At 42.7% G+C, this 20,981-nt stretch overlaps 1 protein-coding gene across 1 annotated transcript in view; it reads left to right on the plus strand.

Moving 5' to 3' along the window:
- Window positions 1-20,981, plus strand: part of LOC139373517 (mothers against decapentaplegic homolog 4-like) — a 32,599-nt gene that overhangs the window by 4,824 nt on the left and 6,794 nt on the right. The window contains exons 3-11 of the mRNA XM_071114113.1: window positions 2,022-2,262; window positions 15,822-15,996; window positions 18,121-18,144; window positions 18,893-19,117; window positions 19,482-19,700; window positions 19,928-20,050; window positions 20,166-20,219; window positions 20,311-20,494; window positions 20,794-20,962. Coding sequence (XP_070970214.1) covers window positions 2,026-2,262; window positions 15,822-15,996; window positions 18,121-18,144; window positions 18,893-19,117; window positions 19,482-19,700; window positions 19,928-20,050; window positions 20,166-20,219; window positions 20,311-20,494; window positions 20,794-20,962 — 1,410 coding nt within the window. The 5' untranslated portion in view covers window positions 2,022-2,025. The remainder of the gene's footprint in view (window positions 1-2,021; window positions 2,263-15,821; window positions 15,997-18,120; window positions 18,145-18,892; window positions 19,118-19,481; window positions 19,701-19,927; window positions 20,051-20,165; window positions 20,220-20,310; window positions 20,495-20,793; window positions 20,963-20,981) is intronic.

The following is a 20,981-nucleotide window of genomic DNA, read 5'->3' on the forward strand; positions in this document are numbered from 1 at the left end:
TATTTTCTACATTGTAGAATAATAGTGAAGACATCAAAACTATGAAATTACATTAAAGGGGTCCCACAAGGTTCTATACTTGGTCCATTACTGTTCACTCTCTACATAAACAATATCGGTGACGAGATAAAGTGTAAAATTAATCTATATGCTGATGACACTATCATGTACTCTATTGCTCCAGCGGCTGACCAAGCATTATCACAATTGGTGACTGTTTTTAAGATATTACAAGGGTATTTTATTCAGCTGAAACTTGTTTTAAATGCAAAGAAAACACATTTTATGATTTTTAATAGGTTCAAAAAGTTGGTTGGAAATACACTTGCACTTACGAGTTTAGATGGCTCTCGAATTAATCAGGCCTCTGCATATAAATGCTTAATGATATGGTTGGATGATAAACTGTCTTTTAAAATGCATATTGATGAACTTTGTAATAGGCTAAATATCAAGCTAGGCTTCCTTTATAGAAACAGGACATGTTTGTCCTCTACAAATAGAAGAAAAATTGTGCAAGCTACTTTCATTTCTGTTATAGAGTATGGGGATATTATCTACATGCATGCTATGGCATTCACACTTAAACCTCTGGATGTTACTTATCATTGCGGACTTAGGTTTATTACGGGTGCTAGCTACAGAACTCACCACTGTGTTTTATATAAAAATGTAGGTTGGACTTCGCTGTCCATGAGACGAGAACAACGTGCTCTCGTGTTTGTCTATAAAGCACTTCTAAATAAACTACCTTCTTATTTATCATCACTCATCAACATTAAAATTATAATTCCTAAAACCAGGTCTCAAGCATGGATTACACTTGAGGCCCATGCGATCTCCACAGAGTTGCGTATGGCTGCCTTTTCCTGTTACGCTCCTTGCTTATGGAATAGCCTGCAGACTAAACTTAAACTTGATACTCTTGTCCCCCTTGCCCATTTTAAACATTTATTGGAGGATTTTTGTATTGCAAGTTCTTGTGCTGTTAGGGGAATAACCTGTGTGGAAATGTAACAATCTGCTGCTTTTGTGTTATTTGTGATCGTTTTGTTTGTCTTGTGTAGTTTCTTAATCATTGTACCTAAACTGTATATGTAAACATGTGTACACAGGGTCCAGCTGTAAAAGAGACCGTGGTCTCAGTCTGTGTTCCTTGTTGTAATAAAGGTATAATAATATGGAATCATGTAGTAACCAAAAAAGTGTTAAACAAATCAAAATATATTTTATATTTGAGATTTTTCAAAGAAACCACCCTTTGCCTTGATGACAGTATTGCACACTCTTGGCATTCTCTCAACCAGCTTCACCTGGAATGCTTTTCCAAGAGTCTTGAAGGAGTTCCCACATATGCTGAGCACTTGTTGGCTGCTTTTCCTTCACTCTGCGGTCACACTCTTGGCATTCTCTCAACCAGCTTCACCTGGAATGCTTTTCCAAGAGTCTTGAAGGAGTTCCCACATATGCTGATCACTTGTTGGCTGCTTTTCCTTCACTCTGCGGTCCAACTCATCCCAAACCATCTCAATTGGGTTGAGGTCGGGTGATTGTTGAGGCCAGGTCATCTAATACAACACTCCATCACTCTCCTTGGTCAAATAGTCCTTACAAAGCCTGGAGGTGTGTTGGGTCATTGTACTGAGGGTTATCAGCTGAGTAACAATGCCAGTAAAGAATGATAACACACACACTCGCAAGTCGTAAAAACTAAAAGCACAAGCCTTGATACACAACTTCCCTACGTTTTGTGTGTGTGTCTGTATGCGCTAATGGTGTGCACTCATGTCTGTTCTCATGAATGCAGTATGGGTTATGAAGGAGTAATGAAGTCCTATTGTAGGACACTATTTTGAATTGTATGCCATAACAGTATCACAATGTTGTCATTAACATGGCATAACAACTGAATGTCAAGTGACAAGACATGCACCTGAACCTTTATGACAAGTGTAATTAACATATGTAAAGGGTTATCATTATGCCAATCACTGACCTCTCCATCCTCCCTCCCTCGGCAGCATCATGTCGGTAAACGCCCCCAGCAGCAATGACGCCTGCCTGAGCATCGTGCACAGCCTCATGTGCCACCGGCAGGGTGGTGAGAATGAGGGTTTCGCCAAGCGTGCCATCGAGAGCCTGGTGAAGAAGCTCAAGGAGAAGAAGGACGAGCTGGACTCGCTCATCACCGCCATCACCACCAACGGTGTGCACCCCAGCAAGTGTGTCACCATCCAGAGGACCCTGGACGGACGCCTGCAGGTGGGTCATACAGTAGTAAAAAGAGAGGGACTTCCTCATTTTGAGTTGCACCCCCTTTTGCCCTCAGAACAGCCTCAATTCAACAGGCCGTGGACTCTACAAGATGTCGAAAGCGTTCCATAGGGATGCTGGCCCATGTTGACTCCAATGCTTCCCACAGTTGTGTCAAGTTTGCTGGATGTCCTTTGGACCATTCTTGATACACACAGGAAACTGTTGAGCGTGAAAAGCCCAGTAGCGTTGCAGTTCTTGACACACTGGTGCGCCTGGCACCTACTACCTACCATATCCCGTTCAAAGGCACTTAAATCTTTTCTCTTGCCAATTCACCCTCTGAATGGCACACATACACAATCCATGTCTCAATTGTCTCCTTCATCTACACTGATTGAAGTGGATTTAACAGGTGAGATCAATAAGGGATCATAGCTTTTACCTGGTCAGTCTATGTCACGGAAAGAGCATGTTTTGTACACTCAGTGTACATGAATGAATACACAATATACAATTGATACTATATAGACATATTCATAGTGCAAAAGCATTGTGCAAAGTCTATAGGATAAATGATATATTTTCCACGTTTTGTTTTGTTACAGTCGGAATTTAAAATGTATTAAATTGAGATGTTTTGTCACTGGCCTACACACGATACCCCATAATGTCAAAATAGAAGGATGTTTTATTGATTTATTTGTACAAATATTTGGGCACTAGGGACCTATGTATGGTGAGCATTGCTGGATAGGAGATGTTATTAGCAACATCGGCTGTTTTATGAGGAAATGTCAGAATGCTCACTGTTTGCTACATAACAGCAGACTCTGTAGTGTATACTGTTATGTTATAATAGGTTCACTACTAGGGTCTAAAGATACAGTATATCATGTTAACATGAAATGTAACAGCAACATATTATACATGTAGGCTTATAAGTGGATGACAACCATGTACTCATTTTATTACATTTGTTATTACATTTTAATAATATTTTATTATTAAAAGTTGAAATCTGAAATGTATTCAGTCAATAAGTTTAGGGAAAGAGCGATACCTAGTCAGTTGTACAACTGAATGCCTTCAACTGACTCTGAATCAGAGAGGTGTGGGGGGTTGCTTTAATCAGGATCCACATCTTCGGCGCCCAGGGAACAGTGGGTTAACTGCCTTGCTCAGGGGCAGAACGACAGATTTTTGCCTTGTCAGCTCTGGGATTCGATCCAGCAACCTTTCGGTTACTGGCCCAACGCTCTAACCACTAGTATTGACTCAGTTGTGTAAATACTTATATAAATGAGATACTTCTGTACTTCATTTAGGGCTGGGCAGTATACCGTATTTTACTATATACCGGTATTGTTGCACAGACCGGTTTGAGTTTTTACTTTGAATTTCAGTGTTTGGTTTGTTAAATGTGACGCGCAACTCCGACACGTGTAATGTCCAATTTGATAGTTTACGCCATTTTCTAGTTCAGTCATCTCTCTCCTAACCACACCAAGCCCTGCCTCCTGTCACTCAAGGAGAGAGCAGTTGCTCGACCACGGAGTCACAAGCACTTTCTTGACGTTTATTATTCATGGTCAGATGGATGCAAAAATGTTGGTGACGTGCTGCTTTCCATAAGCGTTCTATAATTACTGTACCTTGTTGTACCTTGTTGTCTGCAAACTCCTGTTTTTATTTTGTCTTTTTTTAGTAAGGTTGCTAAAATAATTTGTGTTATCCACTAATGCTAATCACTAGTTAGCTGGCTAGCTAGCTTGCTAAATGTGAGTCAGAGCAAACAGTCTGTTAAAAATTTGATTTGATTTGAGGTAATACTGCCGGGTACCAGTGCTGATCTAGGCCAAGATAAGCATGTTTGTGCAATGGCATCTTAACAGAGAGGACTAGGCAAAGCATGAATATGTTGGCTAGCTTCATGAAGTAGGAAAACATGTAATGTAACATATATTTAGGATCACCTGGAAACACTGAACAACACTTTGGTCCCTACCCTGACAATAATTTTTCACTCACTTATTAATTCGTTAACATGACAGACAACAATGCATTAAAGGTGCAGCCCACTATATTCCAACTGTAGAATTAGAATAATCATTATATTTCCATGATTCCAACAGTTCACCAATTAACTCGCCCTAGATTTTCTTGTGGCACAGTATTGTGTGGCACAGTATGGAAATTATAATAAAAGTGCAGAAAATGCAGAAAATTATATTTGTTTGGATTCAACAGTATAAATGGAGATAGACCCATTTTGTATTTATTAGCTGCTGCCAAGGCAAGATACTTACATTGTGTCTTCCAACGCCTCTTCTGAACGCCTCTACCATTCAAAAGTTTGGGGTCACTTAGAAATGTCCTTGTTTTTGAAAGAAAAGCACATTTTTGTCCATTAAAATAACATCAAATTGATCAGAAATAAAGTGTAGACATTGTTAATGTTGTAAATTACTATTGTATCTGGAAATGGCAGATTTTTTTATAGCCCATTATCAGCAACCATCACTCCTATGTTCCAATGGCACGTTGTGCTAGCTAATCCAAGTTTATCATTTTAAAAGTCTAATTGATCATTAGAAAACCCTTTTGCAATTATATTAACACAGCTGAAAACTGTTGTTCTGATTAAAGAAGCAATAAAACTGGCCTTCTTTAGACTAGTTGAGTATCTGGAGCATCAGCATTTGTGTGTCGATTACAGGCTCAAAATGACCAGAAACAAAGAACTTTCTTCTGAAACTCATCAGTCTATTCTAGTTCTGAGAAATGAAGGCTATTCCATGCGAGAAATTGCTAAGAAACTGAAGATCTCGTACAACACTGTGTACTACTCCCTTCACAGAACAGAGCAAACTGGCTCTAACGAGAATAGAAAGAGGAGTGGGAGGCCCCGGTGCACAACTGAGCAAGAGGACAAGTACATTAGAGTGTCTAGTTTGAGAAACAGACACCTCACAAGACCTCAACTGGCAGCTTCATTAAATATTACCCGCAAAACACCAGTCTCAACGTCAACAGTGAAGAGGCAACTCCGGGTTGCTGGCCTTCCAGGCAGAGTTGCAAAGAAAAAGACATATCTCAGACTGGCCAATAAAAATAAAAGATTAAGATGGGCAATGGAACACAGACACTGGACAGAGGAAGATTGTAAAAAAAGTTATGGACAGATTCATTTAAGTTTGAAGTGTTCGGATCACAAAGAAGAACATTTGTGAGACGCAGAAAAAATTAAAAGATGCTGGAGGAGTGCTTGACGCCATCTGTCAAGCATGGTAGAGGCAATGTGAGAGTCTGGGTGTGCTTTGGTGGTGGCAAAGTGGGAGATTTGTACAGGGTTAAAGGGATCTTGAAGAAGGAAGGCTATCACTCCCATTTTGCAACGCCATGACATACCCTGTGGACGGCGCTTATTTGGAGCCAAATTCCTCCTTCAACAGGACAATGGCGCAGAGCACAGCTCCAAATTATGCAATAACTATTTAGGGACTATTTAACTATTTAGGGAGTGGACAGCACAGTCACCAGATCTCAACCCTGTTGCTCTGTTGTGGGAGCAGCTTGACCGTATGGTTCGTAAGAAGTGCCCATAAAGCCAATCCAAATTGTGGGAGGTGCTTCAGGAAGCATGGGGTGAAATCTCTTCAGATTACCTCAACAAATTGACAACTAGAATGCCAAAGGCTGTAATTGCTGCAAATGGAGGATTCTTTGATGAAAGCAAAGTTTGAAGGACACAATTGTTATTTCAATTAAAAATCATTATTTATAACCTTTTCAATGTCTTGACTATATTTCCTATTCATTTTGCAACTCATTTCATGTATGTTTTCATGGAAAACAAGGACATTGCTAAGTGACCCCAAACTTTTGAACGGTAGTGTACATTTTCTTAAGCATTATGACAACTCAGCGACACAATGGTAGGGATTAACTGAGCTGGGGTCATTGATAATCATTGTCTCAACGCAGCTTTATAATGCTGTGAAACGATCCAGGAACCCAAATGATTTGGGTGGAAAACAAGCTTTGTTTCCATAAGGTATCGAAATTGTCAATAAATGTTACACCCTCAGAGTTGCAATAGTCACGTAGCCAGTTATGGAAGGCTAAATGTCTGCTGGAATGTTCAAAGCCATGATTTAGGGAGGGCACAGGGACAGATATTATGGTGCGTTTGTTGGTGTAAAGCATAGACCCATTCATAATGTAATTGAATCCCACATGAACTATGATCGACAGAATTTCCTGCTGCAGGTTTAAAATGTTTTGGCGCATCTTATTGATGACCTGTACTCCGTTTTTATTCCAGTTACTGAGATGTTTCTCGCCATTGAACTGCCCAATACAACGGCCGGAGAAGGGGATGGGGAAATCTGCCCATTCCTACCCCTCACATTAGTGGAACCTTTCACGAGCCCACGAGAAGCAGGATAGTATACGCCCGCAGCTCCTGGTGATAGATCCAGACCTCCCACAGCAGGCAGTGCCCCGTCAGATACAGAGAGATGGAAAGGAGCTGAACTCGACGACAAAGCCGCTGCTGGAGTCAGCGTAGTTGGAGGCAGCTCAGCCGTCGCAGACACAGGCAGTCCCAGCGATAAAAACGCAGGTAGATCAGGCACGAGGGCTGCGAATATCAGTCCTCAGGGTAAGACCCAGATGCAGACAGTTCAAAGTAACAGAAGTTTATTACAAAAACAGGGGGCAGGCAAACGACAGGTCAAGGGCAGACAGAGGTCAGTAATCCAGAGCAGAGTCTGAAATGTATAGAATGGCAGGCTCAGGGTCAGGGCTGGCAGAATGGTCAAAAACCGGGAAAACTAGAAAATGGACTAGAGAGAAAACAACAGGAGTACGGGAAAAACGTTGGTAGGCTTGACGAGACAAGACGAACTGGAAACAGACAAACAGATAACACAGGTATAAATACACAGGGGATAATGGTGCAGATGGGCAACACCTGGAGGGGGGTGGAGACAAGCACAAAGACAGGTGAAACAGATCAGGGTGTGACAGCGAAGCTATTCCTCATGATAATCTTCTCCGGACCTCTTGCAGACACTCCAGTTCACTTAGCAGCATGCCGCTGCCTTTGGTTTCCACGTTACTTGTGACCAGCGCTGATTGGAACAATCCTCTTGCTGTTCTTCGTCTACTCCGCTACAAGATGGAGGATGAGAAGCAGTTGGAGATGACTTCCTTGACAGGCAGGCTCCAGGTAGCACAGGCCATTCGCATGAAGCCCGAGTGGCATCCAGCCATAGATGTTGAGAATGAGAAAGTTTGCTTGCTAAGGATAGCCACCTTATTCCTGTAATCCTCCGCAAGCAAACAATTGCTGCACTGTACTCCTGATTGTCAATATTGTCCTGGACAAGAGCATAATAAACACAGCTTCTACCGTGCTGGAAACGTTTGTTAGCTATTCCAGGCGAAGCAGGCTCCATTGCAACCTAGCTAGCTAGCTGGCTAGTTGATAGCAGGTTTTGACACAAACACTTATGAACAAATAAAACAAAATCGAACTTCGAAAACAACTGCATGAAATAACAGGTCGAAGCGCAGGAGGTATCTGAATTTGTGATGAGTTCGTGGCAGGAAACCGCTTATAATTTATCTGTTGCCAACCTAGGGGTCATGAACTACTCAGAAAGCATATTTAGAACTTTTATTATTCAAAAACATAAAATACTGGCATTATTTCATCTTCAATAAATGTGCAAACATTTCTAAAAACATGTTTCACTTTGTCATTATGGAGTATTGTGTGTAGATAAAAAATAAAAATAATAATTGAATTCTGGCTGTAATACAACAAATCATGGAATAAGTCAAAGGGTATGAATACTTTCTAAAGGCACTGTATATTGACACCTGCAGAATGGTCACCTTTAGCACACATAGAGAAATGTAAGTAGTACACAGTACAGGCCTATTGATCCTGGGCAAAGTGTAAAAAAAGACAGTAAACCTCAATCTTGCATTATGATTTAATTTGAAACTTGTCTTTAACAATGTTTGATATGAGGAGGCTAACACGACTCAGGATAAGACCCAGATGCAGACACAGGAGGCAGACAGGTCGAATTCCAAATGTTTATTACAAACGGGGCAGGCAAATGGCAGTTCCAGGGTAGGCAGAGGTCGGTAATTCAAGAAAATGTAAAACAGGGACAGAATGGCAGGCTTAGGGTCAGGGCAGGCAGAATGGTCAGAACTGGGAGGACTAGGACTAGAAAACAGAAACTAGATGTACTGGAATACGGGAGAACACGCTGGAAAGACTTGACAAGACAAACGGGCAATAGACCAACAGAAAACAGGGGATAAAGGGGGGAAATGGGAGACACCCGGTGGGGGGTGGAGACAAGCACAAGGCAGGTGAAACAGATCAGGGTGTGACGGAGCCGATTATTTAACTTGAGTTTAATAAACGGAGCAATACATAAATAGACCATGTATGTATGTCATGCCACATGGTCATATGTAGCCTAATGTGAAATCTCTCAAGGTTTCTTCCTACCTACTGTAGGGAATTTTTCCTTGTCGCTGTTGCCCTGGTTTTCTCTTTTGAGAGTTAGGCCCAGGTTTCTGTCAAGCACTTGCTGCCAAACACATGTTGGAGATATTCTGCTGAAAGACATGGACATTTCTGAATGATTTTTATGATGACGGAAACCTCTTTTATAGACTATGCCTGTAACGAATGTTGGCTAATGTTACATGGCAACAGTCAAATGAGGAGTTGCTAATTTATGCATATGCTATGAGGTTTCAGTTACTTAAGCCTTGCTAATGGTGGCTAATGCTGCAAAGTTACTAGGCAGCTGACTACTCAATGAGTCTGTGTGTGTGTGTGTGTGTGTGTGTGTGTGTGCGCGCACCCACGGTGGAACTAGAGAGAGGTAGTTAATTCAATACGCCCTGGCAGAATAAATCCTAACTGCTGAGTGAAGACATCATGCCTCACCTTCTGTGACCTTCTCCCCAACAAAAGAGGGAGGGGAGAGAGCGAAATAGGGAGAGAGAGGGGGAGCTGTGGAGACATAGCTGTGGACTAGATCAGGCTTCAAATGTCTAATGACTTTGCTCACAGTCACATGTAGATCCATATCCTCTCTTTCTGTCACCCACTCTCCCCTTCTCTGTCTCTCTTTCTGTCACCCACTCTCCCCTTCTCTGTCTCTCTTTCTGTCACCCACTCTCCCATTCTCTGTCTCTCTTTCTGTCACCCACTCTCTCTCCCCTTCTCTGTCTCTCTTTCTGTCACCCACTCTCCCTTTCTCTGTCTCTCTCTTTCTGTCACTCACTCTCCCCTTCTCTGTCTCTGTCCCTTTTCTCTATCACACACACACACACATGCATGACCGCACGCACGCAGGCACACACACATACATTAAATACTGTACAAACTCACCCCCCCATTTTCACACATAATTAATCTCCCTGCCACACACACACTGTTTCCCCTGCTGATTCCAGGTACAGTCAGAACAGTATTGACACCAGCAGCTGTAGTAGCAGAGCAAAAGTGACATCATCACACAATACATTAGACTTAGTGCAGGGTGCAAATTATACATTGGCCCTTGGAGGAACCCTGAAAAGTTCTCTACACAAACAATTTGACAATTATTTATGTGTTCATATTTTCAAGGCGTATGAGAGTGCCCTGATTTGTAATGGGAGAAGCCAGTGTCACAGGCAGGATCTGAACCCAGGGAGAAACCAACGTCTTGACTGTGTATACCAAGTGTGACACTGATTTGGAAGTCGCAGGCAGGGCTACCGCATTACGAGACCATGTGTCCGACTCATGTCCGCTACATTCACCTCCCTTAAACCACCTCCTCCACAAGAGACTGTCCCACAATTTGGTGCTATTGTCACAGTCAGGATCCAAACCCAGGTCTCCCACAGGAGAAACCATTGTCTCGATCATTAGACCAAGGGTGAGGGTGACACTTTTGAAGTCCGCTACGTCAGCATCCCCGGTAACCCCTATCATTTAGCCCAGGCCTGTATAAACAGATTAAAGTCTCTTGTGTCTCTAATGTCTCTGTTCCTCTTCCATAGAAACCTCATGGAAGTTTATCATGAGGTTCAATCTTTGCTTCAATCAGCATTACAGACAGTATATTTTCACGTCCGTTTAATATTTAATCATATTTATTTTCACAGTGTTAAACAATATGAAATATAACCACATCGCCTATTGATTAAAACATGCTGTTATATTGTACAGGAATATTTATTTATTTTCGACAGTTGTCATTCCACCAGTAGAGTGCCTTTTAGGTAGTGTACTTTTGTAAAAAGAAATATATATATACAAAAAAATTCACCTAATTTTAACATTCTGTCTTAAAGAGCACATGTTACACTTTTTGTTGTTGTATTTATAACACTTTATTACATTTTTAAAACAAAATAAACATACACAGACAACAGACAAACACACATCAACATCCCACCTGCCCAGACCCACATGTTCCCACCGCATTCATCTCCAGATCGCCTGCAAGACTCTATGCCACATGTCCTCAAACTGCACCACTCTGACTTTCTCTGTCGCCCACACACTTTCAATATTCTAACAATAATGCATTTGATTCTTCCCCCGTCCCAACGATGGAGGATCACTTGATTTCCAGTTTTTAAGTAAACGTTTTTTCAACATGATTGACGAGAAAAGTATGGTCCAACTCACTGGTAATCTCACCGTGCCCTCATGACATACCTTGAAATATGCGGATAGACGGATTAAAAGTACATTTACATTGTAAAACTTCCGACAGCCAACTTTCTAACTCCACCCATAACTGCTGTACTTTATAGCACTCCCAGAAAGCATGAATCATTGAGTCACTGTTAGTTTTAGACTTAAGACATGACTCTGCCGTTGTGCTGTAGAATTTATGCATTTTGTCTCATGTATAATACGTTCTATACATTCGTTTATACTGGATTAAACATACATTTTAGTTAACTGTAATTTCGTTAGTTATGTCCCAACACTCCCTCCATCTTGTGCCAATATCAGTTCTTTTTAAGTCTTGGTTCCAATAGTTTGTATTTTTTTCTAAGAGATTGTTAGATGGATAGGCTCCCTGCAAGGTTTTGTATATCTTACCTAACATATTAATATTATTTTCTGAATCAAATTGGATTCCCTCAACGTTGCTTGATCAATATTTTATTGTGTGATATAAAACGTTGTATTTGAAAATGTCTACATTGGTCAGTCCAAAAAGGATTTTTAATTCTGTCATGGAAATGCATTTATTTGACTTGACTTGACTTTTCCATGTGGGCCAATTTATCGCTGAATTCTGAAAAGCTATCCAATAATTGTTCCATCGGGGTGTGTTTTTAAGGAGTGTTATTAGTTCTTGTACAATCTGTTTAATTTTCTTCCATATTGTTATATTGTTCTTAACTATGAAATTGTTAATGTTCTTAGCTTTATCTTTTGAAAATAGACATGTGTAAAGATTCTGGGGATGTGCATCTTCAATATGTACCCATTGTTCCTCTTTAGTGCATTTAACAATATGTTGCAAGTAAAAGCCTTGGGTGGCGAGTTGATACAATTCCAAGTATGGAAGGTTAAAACCACCATCAGACTTAAGGAGATGTAAAACTTTCCTTTTTATTCTATGAGTTTTATATCCCCATATAAAGTGACCGAGTATACATTTTATAATATAGAAACTTTGGGAGCCATGCCATTCTAAAGATGTTTATTCTACCAGTAAGATTTATGGGAAGATTGTTCCATTTAAATAGATCTGCTTTCATGTTGTTGAGTAATGGGATAAAGTTAACTTCTTGACGCACCCATCCCTTTAGTGGGATCATTTTCATCAACACCCCCTGAATTGCAACGCTCCAAATTCAAATGAAATTACTAAAAATATTTAATTTTCATGAAATCACAAGTACAATATAGAAAAAACACAGTTTAGCATGTTGTTAATCCACCTGGCGTGTCAGATTTCAATACAGCTTTTCGGTGAAAGCATAACAAGCGTTTATGTAAGAACATCTCTCTCAGTAGACAAAATATTACAAATACTAGCAGCCAAGTAGATTGGTCACGAAAGTCAGAAAAGCAATAGATTAAATCGCTTACCTTTGATGATCTTCGGATGTTTGCACTCACGAGACGCCCAGTTACACAATAAATGTTCCTTTTGTTCCATAAAGATAATTTTTATATCCAAAATACCTCCATTTGTTTGGCGCGTTATGTTCAGAAATCCACAGGCTCGAGCGGTCACGACATCGCAGACGTAAATTCCAAATAGTATCCGTAATGTCCACAGAAACATGTCAAATGTTTTTTTATAATCAATCCTCAGGTTGTTTTTAAAATATATAATCGATAATATATCAACCGGGACTGTCACTTTTTCAATAGGAGAGGGAGAGACAATGGCTGCCCCACTCTGTTGCGCAAGCAAAACTCTGCGAACACCCAGCTGTCCACTGACGCGATGTTATCTTTCTCGCTAATTTTTCAAAATAAAAGCCTCAAACTATGTCTAAAGACTGTTGATACCTTGAGGAAGCCATAGGAAAGGGAATCTGGTTGATATCCCTTTATATCCCTTTACTATGGCCGTTTGGGAACAACAGTCTGGAGGGTTTCGCGGCGGAGGTGAAAAATGTCTTAGAGGCTCCGGTGTCTGGGAGAGAGGCTACCTGGAAGTTACTCCAGCTTCGGCAGGACTCTCTCAGTGTGGCAGACTATGCGGTGGATTTCCACACGCTAGCAGCGGAGGGTGCCTGGAACCCGGAAGCGCTGTTCGACACATTCCTGCACGGATTATCGAAGGAAGTAAAGGACGAACTTGCAGCCCGGGAACTACCGATGGATCTCGACTCACTCATTGCCTTAACCATCCGGATCGATGGACGGCTACAGGAACGTAGGAGGGAGAAGAGGTCTGATTGCGGTCCCAATCGCTCACTCAAGGATTCCACCTTGCAGCTGATGAACTCCAGAAGTCCCCGAGAGGATCCAAGCTTACCTGAGTTCCTCCAAGAGCCTTCGAAGGCTGCCGATTTACCTCTTCCCGAGCAGATGCAGCTCGGCAGGACTAGGCTGTCTCCGGCTGAACGAGTACGCAGACTTACCACCCAGAGTTGTCTGTATTGCGGTACTGCCGGTCATTATGTGTTTACCTGTCCCTTCAAGAGACCTAGCTCATTTGTAGGAATGATTACTCTGGTGGGTCTTAAGGACAATTTTGCTTCTCCACTTTCTCGCCCCCCTCTCCATGCCACCCTGCTGTGGGGGTACCTGTTCAAGTCTCTCCAGATACTCATCGACTCGGGGGCTGATTTGAGACTTATGGACGTTACCCTGGCGTCCGAGGTGAGTATCCCCACTCGACCTCCATTCCCATGGATGTTAGAGCACTGGAAGGGCGCTCTATAGGCCGGGTCACCCACCATACCAACCCCGTCAACCTACGAGTGTCGGGAACCACAATGAGACGATCCAATTCCTGCTAATTGAGTCTCCGCAGGTTCCCGTGGTATTGGAATTCTCTTGGCTCTAGCGACACAATCCCTCAATTGACTGGTCTATTGGTGCCATCATGGTCTGGAGCCCGTTCTGCCACACTCATTTCCTGAAGTCAGCTCTGCCTGCCCAGGTACGCCTTCCGCTAGCCATGCGGAGTACCAGGACCTCCGGGAGGGGTTCAATAAGGCCCGGGCGACTTCGCTTCCACAACACTGACCGGTATCCAAGAAGGTCAAGCCAGATGCGCTGGCACGCCGCTATAGCCCCGCAGCTACACCCCCTGAAGCCGAGGCCTTTCCCCCCCTGATCTAAGATCATTAGCCCCTCTGCTGTTCGTCCTCTGTTGCCCCCTACCCTTCGTATACTTCCTACCTTTCCTGTGTCTAGAATTAAACCCATGTCTCACAACCCTTTGTCTCCTGTTTCCAGGTCCACCCCTCTCCCTCGTCTCATCGACGGCCGACCAGCGGACATGGTGAGACGCCTCCTGAAGGTTCGACCTCGGGGCAGGGGATTCCAGTACCTGGTTGACTGGGACGGTTATGGCCCGGAGGAGAGGTGCTGGGTCTCCGCTAGGGACATCCTGGACCCAGGCCTCATCTCTGAGTTCCAATGCCGGCACCCCGCTCAACCAGGTATGTGCCCAGGTAGGACGCCAGGTGGCGTCCCTAGAGGGGGGGTACTGTCACACCTGATCTGTTTCACCTGTTCTTGTGCTTGTCTCCACCCCCCTCCAGGTGTCGCCCATCTTCCCCATTATTCCCTGGGTACTTATACCTGCGTTTTCTGTCTGTCTGTGCCAGTTCGTTTAAATCTACAAGCGTATTCCCTTGCCCCTGTCTTTGCTATAGTCCATCTTTTCTAGTTTCCCGGTTTTGACCTTTACTGCCTGCCGTCCTGTACCTTTGCCCCTACTCTGGATTTACCTGACCTGACCCTGAGCCCGCCTGCTGTTCTGGTGCCTTACACCCTCGCTGGATCATTTACCCCTGCCTACATTGACCTGTCGTTTGCCTGCGCTGTTAAAATAAGAAACTTTAGTTTCTTCAACACTGTCTGCACCTCTCCATATTCTGTCACTAAGTGTATTTTATTGCTGTCTGTCTAACTTGCCGAATGTGTGATTTAGATCACCTGCTAAAATACTAGTTCCTGTCTGGATTTGATTGAATATAGCTTGAATTCTATCTAAAACACCAGATTTGCCCCAGGGGGATATACAATGAAATCAAGTTGCATTTTTCACCATGAAAGGTACAATTCAACATTAGAAAGCAGCCTTTTTGGTCCGTGTTCTGAGGTATAATGGAAAAGGGTTCTTATTTATCAGGATGCCTACACTTTTCAAGAGGTTAAATGAAAATGATTATAGTAAGTGCTTATTAAGTGCCAAATAAAGTAACAGGGTTGAAGTTTTCATCTTAAATCAGCTAATGTGCAATTTTTTTTATTTTTTATGCCCCCATGCAGTCTATTTTCATTTAAATAATAAATAATCTATGTATGTCTAATAAATCACTATGTGTTTATTTCATGAAAATAACTCCAAATATATTAGCAATTTATTTCCCGGAGCCTCCTTTTGCCATTGAAATGTTCAGTCTCATCATGTGAGCGTGTTGATACAATTATATTTGCATACACAGCCCTGATTGGCGGATAAGATTGTCTAGACTCTAAAGCCTACCCCACTTACCCCTTCAATGTAGGAGGATACATATGCAAATAAAAGGTCATTGGTCAGAATAATCAGATCAGATTGCAATGTCATGATGTGGGCCAAAAACTCCATCCCACCCAAACAGGCTGAAATTCCGAGCCAAAAAAAGAGTGTTATTTCAAACTCATGGTGTGGAAATATCATTAAAAAAATAAGTAAAATCTAGTTTTTGACTGCAATGCCTCTTTTAAAAATGTCTAGCCCAGTTAAGAGATTTAACATAAACCCATATACTAGTTTTGATCGAATAGGGCCTTGTATCTCTAACTCTCTCCACCCTCCCCCTCACTCCAGGTTGCAGGGAGGAAAGGCTTCCCCCATGTGATCTACGCTCGATTATGGCGCTGGCCAGACCTACACAAGAATGAGCTAAAGCACGTCAAGTTCTGCCAATACGCCTTCGACCTCAAATATGACAATGTGTGTGTCAACCCTTACCACTATGAGAGAGTGGTTTCGCCCGGCATTGGTAGGTCTGCTCAACAGCTTAATGGGATAGTTCACCCTATATTGCTTAATGCCTAATGGTGCAGATGTTTCTGATATGTACTGTAAATACTATGTTTTCTGTCATAACATTACAAATATTACAGTAGCTAGGTTTCAATCCAACTGGCGACAGATTTTCATGCACATTTTCTAAAATCCGCTTAACAGGAGATTTCTTTCCATCAAATTGACTTTTTGTGGATAAAATCTCTGCGTGATGAAATTCCCATGTACCTAATAAAAAATACAAGTTAAATGGGTTTGCAACGGATTTTCAATTCTACTGATGGTTTAGTCAAACCAAAAAAAGGTGTGGCCACTCTGGTCTTGGCACTTGTGCTCTAGCCAACAACTTGCAGATACAGTGCGGGTAGGCTACCTACATGATGAGATTATTATGGATAAGAGCGAGATTATTTTTTATTTGACAAATGGCAGCCAAGCATCGATCATCATGTCACCAGAATTAGACCCTCAATATTTATTGGAAAGTAGAATCAAGCTCATCACCGTGCACTTTCACCACCCTGTGAAGTTCATCATCATTTATTTAATCTGTAGCCTAATAATCTGCAAACTTTCCCGAGTCGTAGTGGGAGGACCACACAACATATCACAGCGTGACTTCAAGTTTACTTCCATGTGATGGTTATTATACACTACATTACCAAAAGTACATGGACACCTGCTCGTCTAACGTCTCATTCCAAAATGATGGGCATTAATATGGAGTTGGTCCCCACTTTGCTGCTTTAACAGCCTCCACTCTTCTGGGAAGGCTTTCCATTAGATGTTGGAACATTGCTGCAGGGACTTGCTTCAGGTCGGGCACTGTAGTTGGGCGATTAGGCCTGGTCGGTGTTCCAATTCATCCCAAAGGTGTTCGACGGGGTTGGACCTTGCCTTGTGCACGGCGGCATTGTCATGCTGAAACAGGAAAGGGCCTTCCCCAAACTGTTGCCACAAAGTTGGAAGCACAGAATCTTCTAGAATGTCATTGTATGCTGTAGCATTAAGATTTCCCTTCACTGAAACTAAGGGGCCTAGCCCGAACCAGGAAAAACAGCCCCAGACCATTATTCCTCCTACAATCAACTTTACAGTTGGCACAATGCAATGGGGCAGGTAGCGTTCTCCTGACATCCGCCAAACTCAGATTAGTCGGTCGGACTGCCAGATAGTGAAGCGTGATTCATCACTCCGGAGAACACGTTTCTACTGCTCCAGAGTCCAATGGCGGTGAGCTTTACACCACTCCAGTCAACGCTTGGCATTGCGCATGGTGATCTTATGCTTGTGTGCGGCTGCTCGGCCATGAAACCCCTTTTTTTTTTCGTCGGCTCACGACGAACAGTTCTTGTGCTGACGTTGCTTCCAGAAGAACAGACGCTTTTTATGCACTACGTGCTTCAACACTCGGCGGCCCTGTTCTGTGAGCTTGTGTGTCCTACCACTTCGCGGCTGAGCCGGTGTTGCTCCTAGACATTTCCACTTCACAATAATATCACTTACAGTTGACCGGGGCAGCTCTAGCAGGGCAGAAATTTGACAAACTGACTTGGAAAAGTGGCATCCTATGACGGTGCCACTTTGAATGTCACTGAGCTCTTCTGTAAGGCCATTCTACTGCCAATGTTTGTCTATGGAGATTGCATGGTGGTGTGCTCGATTTTATAAACCTGTCCGCAACAGGTGAAATCCACTAATTTGAAGAAATGTCCACATACTTTTGGCCATATCAATATTTTGTATAAAAGCGTTTCCACCGCCATTCTCACATAATTCATTTTACCGACACAAAAAGATCCCACCTCGTATAGTGTATTTTTTAAAAATGTTTACATATGGAAAGTTTACCGACATTTGCTGTTTCCATCAGGCCGGTCGTGGCATTTTTTATGTAACGTACTTTACTTTACTCGCATAAAGATATTTATTTATGTGAATGATATTTGGACTTCATCAGAATTTGAATTAATTACAAATGATAAGCATATCATTACAGTGAAATTGCAGACATTTACCTCCTATTTTCTCTCTCGTATTCTTTCTTTATTTATTTCTTTCTTTGCCCCCTCCTTCTTTCTTTTGCTCTCTTTCAAAGTTGGTCTCAGTCTCCAAAATACAGGTGAGTGCACTATCACAGTACTAAGGAATTTACTGCAGGCTTGTTAAGTATAACAGTATTATTTTCTCTTCATCTACAAACATTCCTCTTTCCCTTCAGCCCTATACCCTTTTCATACTATAGAGCCTAGCCACAACAAGCCAAGCTGCACTGTGCTGGTCTGGTTAAAAATCCACCATAGTTGCTGGAACTGCTGGAAAGGACAATGTGAAAAGAAAATATCCAAGCCAGCAACTTAGGGTTCGGCTTGGCACAATAGTGTGAAAAGAGTACTATTGTGGTATGCCCATGTCTCACTGGCTTGGATGCCAGACTGTTTCTGCATTCATCAATTCTTTATAGTTACCTAGCCAAAAATGACTTGTATTCATTACAAAGCATTGCACTTTTTAATGTTTATAATTGCATAAATGCATTTACAATGCATTACACACAGGTGGTTGATACAGGTGTTCTTCCTGTTGATACAAGTCGTTAATGCATTATACACTGGTGGCTAATATACTTTATGCTAAAACACACTGGTGGCTAATATACTTTATGCTATTTTATGCTAAAATCTTTATTTTATTCTACTGACCTATTTACTTTATATTTGTATTCTAATATTGTATTATTTCTTATTGTTGTTGCATTGTCGAGAAGGAACCTGCAAGTAAGCATTTTGTTGGACGGTGTATACCATGTGTATCCCGTACGCCTAATAAAACTTGAAACTAATAACAATGTTATACCATGTTGTTGGTAGCCCTCTCTCCTCTAGGCCCCCCTGGGAGGCTGATCAAGGAGGAGTATATTCATGACTGTATCCAGATGGATATGCCACCAGGCATATCCCCCCACCCAGGGGCGCTCAAGCTACAGCCTCCGGACCACTACGGCCAGCCACTCCCGCCTCTGCAGCTCCCGCCGGAACCGCAGCGGGCCCCTCTGCCCATCACCCTCTACCCCAACATGCCCCTCTCGCCCACAGGTAAGACCAATAGGTGTTTAATGAATGGAGGGAGTTTTACGCCCATCCAACATAATAATGGGAGCTGGACAAAAATAAGTTACAATACGTAGAAAAAAATGGAATGTCTGCTCCTGTTTTGCTGCTCCCTAAGGTGATCTTTTAATAAAGCTTAGGGGATTGTTTGACAGATAGGTGCGACCAAAGATATCCACAAGTGTTCTGTTTCTATGGGTGTCACTGCGTCATCCTGTTTTGTGACATTTGTTTATCGATTGCTGCCTACCTATTGATATTGACAACACCTGGTAGCTCTTCATGTGTGTGTGTGTGTGTGTGTGTGTGTGTGTGTGTGTGTGTGTGTGTGTCTCTCTCTCCTCTCTAGTGTCCGGCTCTATGCTGCCTCTCCAGGGAGGTCACAGTGAGGGGCTCCTACAGATAGCCACTCCTCAGGGTCAGGTCATGACCCCTATGACCCCCACGCCGCCCCCCTCCACCCCAACACACGGGCTGCCACCGCAGAACCCCCAGCCATCCCAGCCCCCGCCTGGTCAGAATGGATACAACAGCTCCAAACACACACAGTCACAGGCTGCGTTCCACAGTTAGTACTGCCATATGGTTCACACACACACACACACACACACACACACAAACACTCAGGGAGCCAAACACAATTCATTTCAACGGCATGATAAATCATCATACTGTATTTGAAAACTGTAAAAAAATATATATATATATTTGTAAAAATGCGAAATGGTAGTTTGCCAGATTTATGGCTTGAGCTTGTGCCTGTTGTTAATTTGTATTTATTGTTTTGTAATTCAGCAACTTGGACAGGTAGTAGCACAGCCTCCTACACTCCTGTGGGACCCCAACAACAGAATGGGCGTGGCCACCAACAGCCTCCTCTCCACCATCCAACCAGCTTCTGTAAGTTTGGCAGTTACAGTAAGTCACAATATGCCCAAAGTGTGTCTGTATGTCTTCTGAGGTGCTTTTTTGAGGGACACTTAGGAATAGTGTATGTTTGGTAACCTTTGTCGTTTCCTTGTTCACCTTCTAGGGTCTCAGCATCATGGCTCAGCCTCATTTCCTCCCCCTGTGTCCAATCATCCAGGTAAGACAACACATATGTACAGTATATATAGATGTATAGATGCAAACGCATGCACGCCCACTCTGCTAACCACATTATTGTCTGTGTGCAGGGCCAGAGTTCTGGTGCTCCATCTCCTACTTTGAAATGGATGTGCAGGTGGGGGAGATGTTCAAGGTGCCGGCTAGCTGCCCGGTGGTGACGGTGGACGGCTACGTGGACCCCTCAGGGGGCGACCGCTTCTGTCTGGGCCAGCTAAGCAACGTCCACCGTACCGACGCCAGCGAAAGAGCCAGGTCTGTGCTCCTCTAGTGCCATCTCTATATCAATAAGCATGTTAGTTCCTACCTTGCCACACATGTCTATTTTGAATGCCTTTAAATGTGTCTGTTGAAATGTTGATTGGTATATCTATGCCTTTGTGTAAACTGTGTATATGCGTATATTTCTCATTCATAATCATGCCATGCCTTGTACCTGTGGCAGAAGACCCATTGTAGCAAAATGCGACTTCTGTTATTGACTGAAATATAACACTTTAATACAACTATATTCACTTGTACTCATCATCTTGATCTCTCCCTCTCTCTCACAGGTTGCACATAGGTAAAGGAGTGCAGCTGGAGTGTCGTGGTGAGGGAGATGTGTGGATGCGCTGTATGAGCGACCACGCCGTGTTCGTGCAGAGCTACTACTTGGATCGAGAGGCAGGTAGAGCGCCAGGCGACGCAGTACACAAGATCTACCCCGGCGCCTACATCAAGGTGAGAAACACAATGACCT

This window comes from Oncorhynchus clarkii, chromosome 18 (assembly GCF_045791955.1).
Source record: "Oncorhynchus clarkii lewisi isolate Uvic-CL-2024 chromosome 18, UVic_Ocla_1.0, whole genome shotgun sequence".
In the NCBI taxonomy this organism is placed as follows: domain Eukaryota; kingdom Metazoa; phylum Chordata; class Actinopteri; order Salmoniformes; family Salmonidae; genus Oncorhynchus; species Oncorhynchus clarkii.